The following is a 16,719-nucleotide window of genomic DNA, read 5'->3' as shown; positions in this document are numbered from 1 at the left end:
ACCTTATGTTCCAAACTTTTCTCCCTCCCTTTCCCCCATCCCCTCCCCTAGACAGTAAGTAATCAATATATGTTAGACGTATGCAATTCTTCTATACATATTTCACAATTATCACGCTGCATAAGAAAAATCAGAACAAAAAGGAAGAAAATTGAGAAAGGAAAAAAAGCTAGCAAATGATAGCACAAACAGTGAAAATGAATTTGACACTCAGTCCTCACAGCCCTCTCTCTGGAAGCAGATGGCTCTCTCCATCACAAGTCTATTGGAATTAGCCTGAATCATCTCATCTTGAAAAGAGCCACGTCCATCAGAGCTGATCATCACATAATCTTGTTGCCATGAACAGTGTTCTCTTGGTTCTGCTCACTTCAGTTAGCATCAGTTCATGTGAATCTCCAGGCCTTTCTGAAATCATCCTGCTGCAACAATAATATACATCATTTATTCATCCATTTCCCAACTGATGGGCATCCACTTGGTTTCCACTTCCTTGCCACTAAAAAAAGTGTTGCTATGAACACTTTTGTGCATGTGGGTTCTTTTCCCTTTTTTAAATCGATCATCATCTTTTAAAGTCATGATAATGAAGTTGATAATATTAGTTTCTCTTTATACATCAGTCAAATCAATGAGCAAGCATTTAAAAAAATATATTTAGAACATAAGTACAAAATTGAAAAGAAAAATTGCCATGTGCATAACAGAATATAAGAGGTTTCAAAATAGTGTTAAATTTCCATTTCAAGAAAGCCTATATGATAAAAACAAGCATGTATTAAGTAGCTCTTATGCCAAAGCCCCATATTAGGTGCTGGTGACACAAAGATAAGAATGAGTCAATCTTACTCCTTGTGTAAGCTTGAGAAAGTCATTTCTCACTGCTGACCTCAATTTCTATAGAATGAGGAAGTTGGATGAGCTGGCTTCTGAGGTCCTAAAACCAGCCTCCTAAGACCTCTCTTTGGTTTGCAAAGCATTTTGAAGACACTTTGCTCTTCAGGTTTTTGTTCACTCCTCTGTAAATTGAGGGAATTGGACTCCGCATCTTTCAGGCTGGAGTATTTATTCCATAAGTACCAACGTCAAAAGTGAGGTTAAAATGAGGTCACATTTGTAAAGCGCTTTGTAAACCTTAAACACTATATGAATACTAGTTATTATTCCTATTGCTATCTTCTGGGCCCAAGAACGAGTCTATTTTGTCTTGTGTGAGACAGCCTTTCAAATATTTACAGAAAAGTGGCAACTGGGTTAGATTAGATAGCATCGATTTGTAATGGACCCAGTTGGGAAAGTTCCTTCAGGTCCATTGTCTTTCCACGAAAAGGAAGCAGATGGTGGGATTTATTTAGTCAATAGGCATTAAATGGCGCTGTAACAGGCCCAGTGCTAAATGCTGGGGACAGAAAAGTAAGACAGTCCCTTCTCCAATAAGTTCACAGTCTAATGGGAAAGATGGTCTGTAGGCAATTATGTACAAACAAGCTCTCAAGAAGATATATTGGGGATAATCCACAGAAGGAAGGCATTAAGATTAAGAGGGGTCAGGAAAGACTTCCTGGAGAAGGTAGGAATTTACCTGGGACTAGAAGTCAAGAGGTGATGATAAGGAGGGAGAGAATTCTAGGCACGGGAGAGTCGGTAAAAACAATCCCACTCTGAACATGGAATATCTGGTAGAAGAAACAGTTAGGAGGCCAGGGTTACTGTATCAAAGAGTAGTAGGGTGTGAGAAGATTGGAAAGGTGGGGGTCGGGGGGGGAATTGGGTTTTGAAAAGCTTTGAATGGCAAATAGCATTTTGTATTTGCTCCTGGAGGTGATAGGGAAGACGCTGGAGTTTATTGAATAGGAGGTGACAGAATCAGTCCTGGGCTTTAAGAAAATCCCTTTGGTGGCTGAGAGGAAGATGGATTGGGGTGGAGAGAGAGACTTAAGGTAAACAGCTATTGCAACAAGCCAGGTGTGAAGTGATGAGAGCCTGTACCAAGGTAATAGCAGTACCAGAAATGAGAAGGGAGCATGTTTGAGTGAAATGAAATCGACCAAGTGAAATGCACAAGAGATGCTGGAGAGGTGAAATGGACAAGAGATGATTCAATGGTGAAATCAACCAGAGATGGTGTAAAAGTGAAAAGGTCAAGAGGTGCTGCATAGATGAAATTGATTAGAGATGCTACAAAGGTGAAATGCACAAGAGAGACTGCAAAAGTGCAATTGATGAGAGATGCTACACAGATGAAGTTGACAGACCTTGACTTCAGCTTGGAAGTGAATGAGAGATAGTGAGGATGACTAAGTCTAGGGAATTAGGAATCTGGAAGATGGAAGGGGGAGAGGGTTTAGGGGGAAAGATAATGAATTCTCTTTTGGCTCTGTTGAGTCTCAGATGTCTTTGGAATATCTGGTTCAAGTTGTTTTATAGACAATTGGAAATGTAAGATCAAGAGAGGAGTTAGAACTGGATAAGTTGATGTGAAAGTCTTGAGAAAAGAAATGATTGAATCTATGAGAACTGATGAAATCACCAAGTAAATTATTAAGGGAGAAGAGAAAAAGGTCCATGACAACCCTGAAGGGCACTTATGGTTAGAAATCATGATCTGGATGAGGATCCAGCAAAGAAGGTAGAGAGGGAGCTGTCATAGATTGGAAGAGAACCAGGACAGAGTGGTATCCTAAAAACCTAGAGAGAAGAGACTATCAAGGAAAAGAAGGTCATTAACAGTGAGAAGTCAAGAAGAATGAGAATTAAGAAAAGACTATTATTAGATTCGGCAATTAAAAGATCATTGGCAGCATTCCCCAGTTGATAAATGGTCAGAGGATATGAACAGGAAGTTTTTAGAAAAAGAAATCAAAGCTATTTATAATGATACGAAAAAATGTTCTAAATCACTATTGATTAAAGAAATGCAAATTAAAACAACTATGAGATGATACCTCACTTAACAGATTTGCTAGCATGACCAAAAAAAGGAAAATGACAGGTGGTAAGGATGTGGGAAAATTGGGACACTGATGCACTCTTGGTGGGGTTGTGAACTGATCCAGCCATTCTGGAGATCAATTTGGAACTGTGTCCAAAGGGCAAGCTGTGCAAACCTTTTGACCCAGCATTATCACTACTATGACTGAATCCCAAAGAGGTCAAAAAAAAGGGGGAAAGACCCATATATACAAAAAATATTCCTAGGAGCTTTTTTTATGGTGGCAAAGAATTGAAAATTGAGGGGATGCTCATCAACGGGAAATGGCTGTTGTGGAAAAATAATGTGCAGTTTGAAATGACAAACATGATAGTTTCAGGAAAAAATTGGAAACACTTATATTAACTGATGCAGAATGAAGTGAGCAGAACCAATAAAACCTTGTATACAATAATAGAAATATTCTAATAATAATTCTGAATGCTTTAGCTTTTTTCAACAGTACAATAATGATTCAGGACAATTACTTATAAAAAATGCTATCCATCTCCAGAGAGAGAAACGATGGAGTCTGAGTACAAACTGAAGCATTATTTTTTCTGTATTTTTCTTGGTTTTTTGCCACATTGCTAATATGAAAATATATTTTGCATCATCTCATTTGTGTAATTGATATCATGGAAGGAGAGAATTTGGAACTCAAAATTAAAAGAAAAAGAATGTTAAAAATTAATAAATAATAAATGTGTTTAGTTTTTTTAAGAGAATTAATTCATTGGCAACTTTGCAGAGAGTAGTTTCAGTTGAATGAAGCCAGACTGGAGAGAGTGAGAGGAAAGGAGACACTACACATAGATGGCTTATCCAAGGAATTTAGCAATGAAAGAAAACAGAGATATAGGACAATGGCTTGTGGAATTAGAAGGATCAAGTTTGGGCTTTTTGAGGCTGTAATCTAAGGTTGGTCATGGGACAAGGCCAGATGGATGATAGGACACCACAGGGAGTGATCTGAGACTGGAAGATGAGGTCCAATTGAACTACTTTGTCCAAGGCTTGACGTTGGGAAGGGAGGAGATACAATCAGTGCCCATTCTGTCACTCTTCTATTGCTGATGTAATTGCCACTTCCCACAAAGGCTTAGATCAAATCACATTTTCCTTATGGAGCAAAGCATCACGGACAGTGGAAAATTCACTGGATTTAGAGTAAATTGGGTTTGAATACTAGTTCTATTAAAGAAAATCAAGCATATTGCAATAGATGGCATAGTTCTCCTAAGCCTGCAAGCTTCTTTTCTCCAGGTTAACTTCTCCAGTTCCTCCAGCCACTTCCCTGCGCTATCAGATCAATATGTCCTCTGACCAGGTTATAGATCGGTGGGATCTCTAGAGCTGGACATCGCACCTCCCTCTCGATGCATTTGGTGGTCAGATCAGCTCTTTGGTTGCCATTGTGGACAGTTATTGAGCTTACAACTCTAACCTTCCCAGGGATCTTCAAGTGAATTTCCAGGCTTCATTCAGACATAACCTGAAGAAGGATGAGAGGTCACATAACTGCGGCAGATGGAGGTTCCTTTCTCTTCCAGATGGGGCCAAATAGGGAATGTTCACACGTCATCTGCTGTGTTGTTTTGAGGGAAATAGTGCAGTTTTAGACACCATCGGGTTGTGGATTTAAAGTTGGAAATGATATTACAAGTAATAGAGTCCGTGACCTTTATTCTGAGACCCAGAGTTCAATTGGTACGGGATCACACAGCAGATAAGAGTCTGAGGTAGGATTTGAACTCAGACCTTCCTGATTACAAGCCTGGTGCTGTATGCACTGTGGCGCCCTCTAGCCGCCCCCAAGTCCAGCATCTGAGCAGTATTCTTTGGCAGTTACTCACACGGTCAAAAGAGGAGAATTTGAATGAGAAATGAACAGTTCATTAGAAGTAGGGGAGACATGATGGGTTAATGACTCAGGAGCTTCTTGCCCCAGGGTCAGAAACTTGGCTGATCAGCTACTAAATCTCATTGTGAAATCTGGGTGAGATAATTCCTCCTCCGGCCTCAGTTTCCCTATTGTAACGGAGATGGTTGGACCGGCTGTTGGTTCTTTATCCGAGAGCCCTGAGCTCTGGGACTGGGGGTGGGGAAGGTGAAGAGAAGATGGGAGTGCTTGTTACAAGCATTATTGAGTACATCCATGCCCTGGCCCAACCATCAAGTGACTCATGGTTAGTGGAGACTGAGTAAATCATCTGTTTTATACAAACAAACAAAAACCACTTTCAAAGGAATAGAAATACTTTTAATAATATAGTTTTATTTTAAAGTTACCGGATTCTCAAAAAAGGTCTTCTTGTATTTTTTGTTTAATAGTTTCTAAAATGACAATGATTATCCTGGGGATAGAGGGAGGGAGGAAGGTTTGAAACATTTGTATTGGTTGGAAACCTCTGGTCTGTACAGTGTCTCAGACCCCCCCTTCCCCCAGCTCTGCCATCCCCTGTTCTAAGGCCCCTCCCAGCTCTGACATCCCCTATTCTGAAGTTCCCCCCGAATCGTGACATCCCCTGTTCTGAGGCCCCTCCCAGCCCTTCTGTGTTCTGAGCACTCTTCTAGCCCTCAGTCTCCATGATTACAAACACAGATTTCACAATTTACAAATGCAAAACCTGATTAAGCATCTGCTGTACAGAGCCCTTGATTTAGCCATTAAAGAGGGAAAGAGTTCAGATACAACATGATTCCTAAACTCAAGGAGATGACTTGCTTGGTAGAGAGGGAGACAAAATAGAGAACATTATTCTGCAGCCCGATGTTGTAGCTAAGATGCCCTTGAGAGGGCCCAGGGCGCCGTGTTAGGGGAGGGCCTGTTAGTACGGAGCATGGAAGGGCCAAGAGAGGGTCCCTCCACAATGGCAGCATGTAGGAGAGGGCTAAACAAAGGTGTGGGAGGGATGCCGGGTGGGGAAAGGCCTCAAGTGCCAGGCAGAAGATTTTCATAGGAGACCTTAAAAGTCAGGGTTCAAGCCCTTTGCCAGGGGAGCCCCTCAACAGGATTCGCACCTGGTTCTTTCTGACTCCCAAGTCCGGCCCTCCTGTCTCTGCAGAATCTTGCTGCCTTTCACCCCTTCTCTGTAGCAACCCCTGAGAGCTTTGTCCTGATCACCAAGGGATCATTGGGGACCCAGGGTAGCACCTGCCCCCTGTGATGACCGTCTCTCTCTCTGTCTCTCACACTCGTTCTCTTTCTCTGTCTCTTTTCAGGAGGTTGGCAGCGATGAAGATCGAAAATTAAATCTCAGGTAAGTGGTGAAATGGCACCATCCCCCCGCCCCCTGCTCCTGCCTCCCGTGTGTCCGCGGTCCCAGGACTTCCTGTCCGTGCTCACTTTCCAGTGAAAAGCCCTTAAAACGGCCACCGATTTCCCGGCTCCTCGCCTTTTCCTGGGCTTGGGAGAGCCCAACTCCACCTGCCTTGTAAAATCAAAACAGAAAACGGCAAATTGTCATGCTTGCTTAACACACACAGATATATGTTCTTTGGGACAATAGACCTGCTGCCCTGTGGTTCGGGTATTTATTTTCTAAAGGCCTCAAGCTTTGTTATGATCGGTGTCCTAGGAACCAGAGAGGGGGTGGAGAGGCCTCGTGGTGCGGGGAAGGAGGGCTGGAAAGATGTCCTCTATCTCCTCCCTGGGCCTCAGTTCCTTAAACTGTGAAACGAGGGAGCTCACTGACCTCCTAGGCTCCCTCTGCCTCAGAAGCTCTCCTCTTCCTCCCTATGTGCAAGTGAAATTGCAAATCAGTCACAGATTTCTGGGTCTCAGTTTCCCCATCTGTAAAATGTAAAAGCCGGACCAGGTGATCTCCAAACAGATCAGTCAACAATAAGTAATATGTTTTGGAAATAAAATAGCTTAAAAAAAAAAAAAAAAAAAACTATCTCATTTGGGCCTCACAACAGCCCTTCAAAGTAGGAACTGTTATAATGTCCATTTTACAGTTGGGGAAACTGAGGCAGATATCATTTGAGTGCCTTGTCTGAGGTTACACAGCTAAAAAGTGTCTGAGGCCAGATTTGAGCTCAGGTTTTCTTGACAGTCTGTCCACTACACTGCCCAACATCCTGAGACCACAGTGGCGGCGTTCTGTGGTCTCATTCTGGGAGGATCCCATCGGAAGTGGCCTCCGGTGTCATTGGTAGAGTCACTGATGGAACAGCTCAGCTGGAGTTTGGACCGGGCTGCGTTTCTCTAAATCTAGAATCTGCATTTCTACACACAGAATGAAGGGGGTGAAGGCTCGGAGGGTGACGGTGCAGAGAAGGGAGCTGTGGGCACTCACGGGGTCAAGGCAGGCGGTCCGTGTGTGAGTGTGTCTGTGAGTGTGAGTGTGTGAACATGTATGTGAGTGTACATGTGTGTGCTGGATGAGTATGTGTGTGTGCTCATGTACGTGTGCGAGTGTGTTCAGGAGTAGGGAGAAAACCATTTTCGTCGTCCACTTTGCATGGAAACTATCTCTGAGGGTCCTGAACAGGGAGACACAGGGCGTCCTTGGTCTGTTTTCCTGTGGGGGGGCCCTGCATTTCTCAGAGTGAGAGGCCGGCCCAGGGGTTGCGCCCCCTTCGCTCCCCGGGGGCTCCAGGAGGGTGTCGCAACGGGAGTTTCTGGGACTCTGAGCTTTCCAAGGGAGGGCAGCAGTGGACCGCAGTGGAGCTGGCTGGAGGCACTTCCTGGATGACTTAGTCTATGGGAATGAGGGTGGAGGGTGGAGCAGAGAGCAGCAGAAATCTCTTTGGGAATCTCCTGATCTTTCCAGAGGAAGAGGAATTGGGAATGAGGACTTCAGTTAAGAATGTGAATTCTTCAGCCTAAACTGACTTGCTCTCTTTGTGAGGGAGGAGTCTCAGTTGCTTTATCTGTAAAGCGAGGGGAGGGACTGGCTCTATGGTTTCTAAAACCCTCCTTGCCTTCCTAGCTCTGATATTCTGCTCAAAAGTTTCTTCTAGTTCTAATGTTCTCTTAACTAAAGTCTTTCCTAAATCTGACCCCTGTTCTAGGGCCCTCCCAGCTCTGACATCCCCTGTTCTAAGACCCTTCCAGGTCTGACATTCCCTGTCCCAAGGCCCTTTCCTGTCTCCCAGCTCTGACATTCTCCATCCTAACCCTTCTAGAGTCGAGCCTCGGTGTCTCCCTTTAATGGCCCCAGCAGTTCGCCAGAGATGGGACCCCTCGGTTGCCCCCTTTGTGGTACCCAGGAGACACCTTTGTCCCATCACAGATTCCACAGAACTGGGAGCTGGAGAGGAGCTCAGCCGCCATCTTGACCGACCCACCCGCTAAAGGCCTCCTCACGATTTCAGAGCATTATTTTTTGCTTTGAAATGACCTCTCTTTGCGAACAAATTGCTTTAAAACAGAAGAAATGGCAGTCAATCAGTTCTAATTTCACTGATGAAACGATGGCGGCTTGTTCTCTGAACTTAAAACTTAAAGCTAGAAATCCCCTCATTTTTCAGAAAGGGAAATTGAGGAGTGGAAGCACACTCCATCCCTCAACTCCCCAAACAGGGCATCTGATCCATCCCCTCCCAACTTTCCTCCTCGGACATCCCAGATTTAGAGCAAGGCCTCTTATTCCCTGTGACTTTGAACACATCACTTAAGCTGTCTAGGCTTAGGTTCTTCCTGATGGAAAATACTAGGGAAGAAACATGGCAGAGGTCCTAGACTTGGGTTCTAGCCTCTACCCCTTGAATGACATTGGCCAAGTCATTTCATGAATGAATGGAAATTGAGACAAACAGGGCGAAATGACCTGCCCAGGATCACACGGCTACTAAGTGTCTGGGTCTAGATTTGAACTCAGGCCTGAGTCTTCCTGACTCCGGCCTGGTGCTCTGTGTACTATGTTACCTCCTAGCTGCTCTTCCTGATCACACCTTCAGAGCATCTTCATTCTGGCTCCCACTATCATGTCTTCCCACTGAGTCACCTTTGTGTATATAATGTATGCAGTTATTCACATATTGCCTCTCCCATTAAAAGGTGCCCTTGGAAGGCAGAGGACCCTGATTTCATGTCTGGTGTATTCCAGGCTCTCAGTCCAGAACTTGGTATACAGGAGGTGCTTAATCATTGCACGTTGGCCACTATCCTTTCTTTAACCCAGTCCGTTCTGCGGTCTTGATCTGCCTCTTGAGTAACAAGTGAAGGAACATTTAACGAGACCCCCAGTCTGGTAGAATTATCTAGATTATCTAATTATTTAGAATTATTTTTTCTGGTGGAACAACTTAGAGTTTAGGGAGTTTCTTCAGTCCCTTGCTGTTCGAGGAGCCTCTCAGCCCCGATATCACCTGAGTGCTGATAGAGCAAAATATTTCCCTCACTTTTTCCTTCTCCTCCTCCCACCTCCTCCCCCTCCCCCTTTCTTCCTTCTCTGTGTTGCTACCTACTCCTGAATTACCTTTTAAGAGATTGGCAACCACACTGCCCGCAGGTGTCAGGGAGCAGATGGTCCCATTTCCTCTGGCTTCCTTCCCATCAGGGGAGCATCAGGATTCACTGGGAAATGTTGTTCTGATTTAATCCGGATGCCGGGAAATCGAGTCAGCCGAGGGGCCCTGGAGGGTGGTCCCCGACTGGGCTCGGCCCTTCCAGGAGAGAATAAACTTGGGAGGAGAAATCGCTGGTTGGCGCTCATTCCAACATTCCCCCCTTTTTTGTGCCATGAAACTTTTGAGTTCTTCAAAGGAGTTGGGAACCTAGATTTAAAGCTAGAAGAGACTTTCTAGGCATCCATTTATTTTACAGATAAAGACCCCAAGGTCCAGAGGGATACATGACTTAAGATTATGAGTTATAGGGAGCAGCTGGGTGGTACAGTGGATACCAGCCCTGAAGTCAGGAGGGCCCGAGTTCAAATCTGGTCTCCAACACTTAACACTTCCTAGCTCTGTGATCCTGGTCAAGTCACTTAACCCCAATTGCCTCAGCAAAAAAAAAGAAAAAGATTATGAATTATAATTGGATGGGACCTCAAGAATTATTGAGATGAAGTCCCTTGCTTTACTGAAGTCCAAGGAGCATGGAGAGGCAGCTTGAGGCAGCCACCCAAGACCTGGTCTTGAAATCTGTTGAAAATTAATTTGATTCCCAGTGACCCTGAACAAGTTAGTTTCCTCATCTATTAAATGGGAATGATTATAGAGCCTACTTCACCTGGTTGCTATGATACTCATATGTAAAGTGTTTTTTGAAACATTAAAGAGTTATTATTATTTTAATTATTAATCATTAAAATGATTTAAAGCATAAAGCATTATTATTGTTGTTGCCCCAGATCACACAAAGAATAAATAGCAGGGCTGATCTGAACTCAGATTCTGTGAACTGTGAGAGTTGTCGTTTCTCTCCACTGTTTTTGCACAGATTTTAAGGATTCAGTCAGTCTAACTGGGAATTATTCTCATTTATAGAATCTAGTGTTAAAAGGACAGTAGTCAGGTGGGGATTTCCAGTGAGTTCCTCCCCACTCCTACTCCCTCCCCTCAAACCCTGTTCCTGGCTCCTGAATGATCACGGGGTCTGGGGTGATGTTATAAATTTCCAACTGACTCCTAAGGAGCTGATGTTCTTAGGAACACAGTTAACCATCTGTGTTCCCAAGACGCTAAATTCTAAGGTTACAAGATCCTTTTTTCTTCTATTTTGTCTTTTCCAGGCTTCCAACATTCTACAATCCAAGAGACTGTTTCTTGGAATTCTAGACCCTGGGTCTTTGATTCTTAGGTTCTAGGGGGCCATAGTTCTAGATTCCAGGACTCTTAAGACTGAGTGTTCCAGGATTCTTTCTGTGATTCCAAAACTCATAAGTTTGTTTCTTAGATTTTTAGGGGCTGGAGGTTTTAGATTTTGGAAATAAAACAAAATTCACAGTCTCTGATCTTTATTTCTCAGATTCTAGGTGTCTAGAATTCTAGATTTCCAGGATTCCGTGTTTGCAGGATTTAAAAATTTAAAAGTTTTTTTTTAATAGTTCTAGATTATGGACTTGGGGATCCTGCTAAAATTCTTGGTTCTGAGATTTTGTCTTTTTAAGATTCTAGGATGGTGGGTTTGTTTTTTGGGGTACATGTCAACAATTCTAGTGTTGGAGGAATATCTAATAAGTTAGATTGTGGGATCCTAAAATGGTGAGTTTTTTTTGATGTATCAAAGGTTCTAAGTTGTATACTTCTAGGATTCTAAGGGGAAATTTTTTTGTATCAATGGTTCTAGATTGGATCCTGCTGAAATTCTAAGTTGAGATTCTGTCTTTTCAAGATTCAGGTGATGAGAGGATTTGTTTTTGATATGTGTATATGTTCTGTGTCATTCTAGATTGGTGAACTATCTCATCATTTAGATTGTAGGATTGCAAGATAGAACCTACTTCACCCAGTTGCTATGATACTCATATGTAAAGTGTATGTGTAAGGTTCTAAAATTTAGCTAAACTTCTAGGTTCTAAGATTCTGTTCTTTTAGGATTCTAGGGTGGTCAGGTTTGGGGGATTTTTTGGAGAGATTAACAGTTTTAGATTGGAGGAATATCTAAAAATTTAGATCCTGGGATCCTAAAATAGGAAAGGGTTTTATGTCAAATATTCTAGATTAGATCCTGCTAAAATTCTAGGTTGAGATTCTGTCTTTTTAAGATTCTAGTTTGTGAGAAGATTTGTTTGTTGTAGGTTTGGGGGTTTTGGTCTGTGTGTCAACAATTCTAGATTGAAGGACTATCTCAAAATTTAGATTCTGGGATTAAGATAGTGAGGTTTTTGTGTATGTGTGTGTGTGTCAAAGGTTCTAAAATTCTAGATTGTTGGTTTCTGTACTTTTAGGGTTCTAAAATGATCTGGTTTTTGGTGTCAAGGTACCCATCATTCTAGATTCCAGGATTCCAAAGCACCGACCATTTCTAGATTCTTCTCATTGTTTAGTTGTTCAGCCATGTTTGACTCTATGTGTCCAACTTTGATTTTCTTGGCAAAGATACTTGGAGTGGTTTGTTATTTGCTTCTCCAGCTCATTTTATAGATGGGGAAATTGAGATAAACAGAGTGAAGGGTTGTGTAGTGGATAAAGCACCAGTCCTAAAATCAGGAGGACCTGAGTTCAAATCCTACCTCAGACACTTCCTGGCTGTGTGTCACATAGTAAGTATCCGAGGCTGGATTTGAACTCAGATTTTCCCGTCTCCAGGCTTAATGCTCTGTTGCGCCACCTAGCTGTCTCCAGTTCTAGATTTTAGGATCCTTCATTTCTTTAATTCCCAGACACTAGGATGATCTAGAATCTAGTACTCTGAAGTCTTCAGTCCTTGTTCCTAAGGTTATATGTTTGGGAGGAGGAAGGGAGAGGGAGGAGATTAGGATTCGAGATTCTAATATTTCTAAGACATTAAGATGTCTAAACTCTCAAGATCTCCTGTTCCTGAGCTATCTAAAATTCTAAATTCTTGGCTTCTGAGACTTGAGGGTTTTGGGGAATAAAGAATAGGAGATTGCCTGAACCTGTTCTCTGCTGGTTGGTTGGGATTTTTCTTTTTCTTTTATTTAATATATAATATTATGTGAGATGATATAATTTGTATATGTATATATAAATATACACGTACATCTATTTAACTTAATTTAAAATTAGAAGACTCAAAGACCTGCCCATCCTTTCCCAGATGTTCTTAGGAGTCTCTTTGCTTTCTGGGTAGCAGCCTTATTGCCGCGATGCTCAAGTCTCTAATTTGGGGGAATGAGATACGTGCGAATGGGCCATCTTCTTGTTAGTTACTGCTTTTCGCTTTAAAACTAGTCTCGAATCCTGGCAGTTTTTAGTAGGGGAGAGGATTTGAATAAAACTGCCTTTCTCAATGTGGCTCGTTTAAAGGGAAAACAAAAGGAATCTCCAAATTCAGCAAGTTCCCTGGCCAGCGAGCCGTCACCCTTCCACTTGTGGCTCAGGACAGAGAAGAAACGTGGCTAAAAAGTTAATTTTTAAGTTGACCTCGTTGGAATTTAAACCCATTTCTAAGAGTCAGCTGGAAATCCAGTGTTTGTGAGCAGAGAAAAGTCCCATCTGAAGTCCTGTAGGAGTCGGCCGGTTGCCCTCATGCTCAGACCCTGGCTGGAATATACTGTGCCCATGGACGGAGAGAAAGTTTGTGTTTGCTTCCATGTTCACATCTGTGTGTGTGTGTGGGGGGAGATATGGTTTTCAACACGCTTTATATCCACGATCACATGAGCGAGATCCCTTATAATATGAGCCCTCTGCAGGGGAAGAGATCCTGGGGCTAAAGAAGGGAAGATTTATTAAGCACCTACTAGATACCAGATACTGGTTGAGCACTTTACAAATATTATCTCACCTAATCCTTATACCCTTCAAGGTGAATACTGTTATTATCCCCATTTTACAGATGAGGAAACTGAGGTCCTGGGATAGTAAATGACATGGGAACACAGGATGATAGGAACCAGAAAGAACCTCAGAGGCTGAGTCTAATTTCCTCTCATAAGCTCTAGGAGCTGAAGGGATTCAAGGTCATATAAAATAACATAAGGAGCAGTCAGAATTTGAACTCAAGTCCTTTGTATCCCAGTGTTCTTTCTGTTCATTGTGTGCTATTATCCATCCCTCCCCTCTCTTGCTACTCCTGCTGCCCCAAAACTTATGCTCATCTATACATAGACACAGTAGACTTTGAGCTCCTTCTTTGTCTTTTTGTTTATTATGAAGGTAATCAGAGTTAAGTGACTTACCCAGTGTCACACAGCCAGTAAGTGTCTGAGGTCAGGTCCTCCTGATTTCGGGACCAGCGCTCTATCCACTGCACCACCTAGCTGCCCCTTGTCTTTGTATTTTTAAACCCAATACCCCATGGTGCAAGGGATAAATTCAAATCCTACCTGTGACAGTCACTTCCCTCTGTTGATTATCTCCTATTTGTAGGAGACATTTTGTTTTGTTTTTTAGTTTTTTGACAGGTTTATACCTTTAATAAAATAATTATTAATAGTACATTGTAACCTCAGACAGTAATTTAAAGATTACAATGAAACTGTAATCTTTGAAACTGGGAAAGAAACTCCCATCGCAAACATAGTTTGGGAAATACTGATTTCATTTTCTATAATTATCAGAAGATCTGAAAGGTGACTGGGTCTCTGGCTTAAGTCCCAAAGATGTAAAATAATCCGCCGATTGTCTCTCCGTCCCTCAGCACACACAACATAGCATAAGTACATTTCAAATCAAATCTTTATCTTCACATCTAAAAAAGGGACATTTGGGAAACCCTGAATAAGCCCTTCCGTAACTCTAAGACACTGTAGAAGGCTTAGCCGTTGTTATCACTGTTAGGCCATAGGCACTTTGTAAGTACAGTTTTGATTGGATCAAGATTGGATCAGAACCAAAGCTTTTCTTGACGTGGAGCCCAAATGGATCTCTTTGCCCTTCTATTCGTTGTTCCTCATTCTTAGCTCTGAGCCTGGGAGACTTGGGTTCAAAATCTCTCTGTTTATTATTTATTATTTTATTTTTTTAATTTTTATTATTTATTAGCTTGAGATCCAAAGCAAGATACTTCTTTTCTGCCTCAGTTTCCTCCGCTGTAAAATGGGGATAATGATGATGGAATCTGAGAAACGTCGAATTCTGGAATTATTTGATATTGGAGTTCAGAGGGTTTTTGTAAGGATCAAACAAGTTCGTATCTGGGAAGCACTTTGCAGACCTTAAAGGCAGTGTGCGAACGCTTGTTCATCATCCTTATTTCCCATGACATCCCTTTCACTTCTTGAAGATGGCCAGTTGGTCCTGCCAGACTCTTCCCTTCCCCAGGCTACGTGTCCCCATCTGGGGCACATTCTTGGGGCTCTGAGCCACTCCCCCCTTTCCATACCCCGAGTCCTGCTGTCTGTCTCCGGGCTGAGGATCGGAGAGAACAGAGCCTGTCCCTGGGAAACATCACAGTGTGTTTACATTTTTTTTTAAAAGCAGGGCTATTTTTGGAAGGGTTTCTGGGTTCGGGTGGCTGGTTTTTGTTGGTTTTGAAGGGCTCCTGTTGTCTCATCAGTGTGTCAGGAGTGAATATGTTCTGTTCTGGGAATAATTAATCCAGACGGGCAGCCGCAGCAGCCACCCGAAAGGTGGCTCGGGATATTGAACAGAGCCAGACCCAGCCCTTGACCGTTCCTCACTGGCCAATTCTGGAGGCCGGCTCTAGCCACTGCCTTCAGCCCCTTACGACCCCTACTCGGCAGAAGAGACTGAGCCCTTCAGAAATCAGAGCTTAGATACGATGGCCGTTGCGAGGGTCCTTCCGACTAGCTTTGTGACCCCCTCCTCTTCCATGACCTCATCCCTAAAATGAAGAGGCCGTGAGATAAATCAGAAAGACTGACCTTGAGCTGGTTCCTGGCATAAAGGGAGCCCTCTGTAAATTGATCTAAATCCCTCTCAGCCTCAGTTCCCTCTTCTGTAAAATGAATGGGAGGAGTCTGGGACGCTGTGACCCCCGAGATTTCTTCTGGCTCCAGATCTGTGATCATATGGCCTCCAGGACCCTATGTGTGACCCGAGAGAATTATCACAGTCTAGCCCTGCTCTAGGGGGGTTTCAGTAGATAGAACTCTGGGCCAGGAGTCAAATCTTACCATTGACTTAGACACACAGATTTTCCTCTTACTAGCTTTTCAATCCAGACAAGTCACTTAATCTCTGTTTGCTTCATTTCCCTATCCCTCAGTTTCCTTATCTGTAAAAAAAAAAAAAGGGTGGGGGGGAGCTGGACTAAATAGTCTCCTAAAGTCCTTCCAACTATGAAATTTTAGAGATGCTAGGGCCTGGGTGCAAGTTATACCCTCTACTTTATTTATTGTATGCCTTTGGATAAATTAAATACCTTCACTTCTCTGAATCTTAATTCTCCAATCTGTAAAATGGGGACATAAAGCCCTTAAAGGGGCTGCTAAAAGTGTGTGTGGGGGGTTGTAAACTGTTTAGGACTGGGAAGGGGTACATGTGCACACTCTTGTTTTCTGGCCTTTTTACTCATTCATCTAACAGATATCCTTCATGGGGCGCTTGAAGGCGGTGTAGGGCAGTGAGAACAGAGCTCGAGTCAGGACATTTCTGCTTCTTCTTGGGTGATCTTGAACAAAGGCTTTTCCCTCCTTAGGCCTCAGTTTTCTAATCTGTTAAATGAAGTGCCAATCAACAGGGAATTTCAGAGCTGAAAAATACGCTTCCATACTGTGGTAGCTCTAAGGGTTATAAAGTTTTTTTTGACATCAAGCCTAAATCTTCCTCCCTGCAGCTTTCTGCCACCATCCCTTGGTCTGCCCTTTGGGACCCCTCAAAAAAAAAAAAAATCACAAGCATTTATTAATCACCTTCTGTATACCTGGCTTTGTACTAAGCACTGAACATATAAGGACAAAGAATGAAATTATCCCCACTTCAGTGAAGTCATGAGATGGAGAAGCCATTGTCACTGCATCTTAGCGTATGTCTGGGGGTGTGGGGCAAAAGGAGGAGGGGGCCAGGATATGAAGGAGATCTGGGAATTGTTCTCCATGGGAGCTGATGAGATGCCCAAGAGGGAGGGTGCAGAGGAAGAAGAGAAGAGAGCCCAAGGGAACAGGGGGAAAAGAGAAGAGAGTCCAGGGGAGTAGAAGGAAAAGAGGAGAATCTGGGGAAACAGAGGGAGAAGAAAGCCCAGGAAGCAGAGGAAAAAGAAG

At 43.0% G+C, this 16,719-nt stretch overlaps 1 protein-coding gene across 1 annotated transcript in view; it reads left to right on the top strand.

The window, feature by feature from the left end:
* The window catches only part of SSH1 (slingshot protein phosphatase 1), an 80,587-nt gene that overhangs the window by 7,972 nt on the left and 55,896 nt on the right, over window positions 1-16,719 (top strand). The window contains exon 2 of the mRNA XM_031948752.1: window positions 6,197-6,234. Within this exon, the coding sequence (XP_031804612.1) occupies window positions 6,197-6,234 (38 nt within the window). The remainder of the gene's footprint in view (window positions 1-6,196; window positions 6,235-16,719) is intronic.

This window comes from Sarcophilus harrisii, chromosome 1 (genome assembly GCF_902635505.1).
Source record: "Sarcophilus harrisii chromosome 1, mSarHar1.11, whole genome shotgun sequence".
Taxonomy (NCBI): Eukaryota; Metazoa; Chordata; class Mammalia; order Dasyuromorphia; family Dasyuridae; genus Sarcophilus; species Sarcophilus harrisii.
Note: the sequence above shows the minus strand (reverse complement) of the source record. Positions and strands in the feature narration are given on the sequence as shown.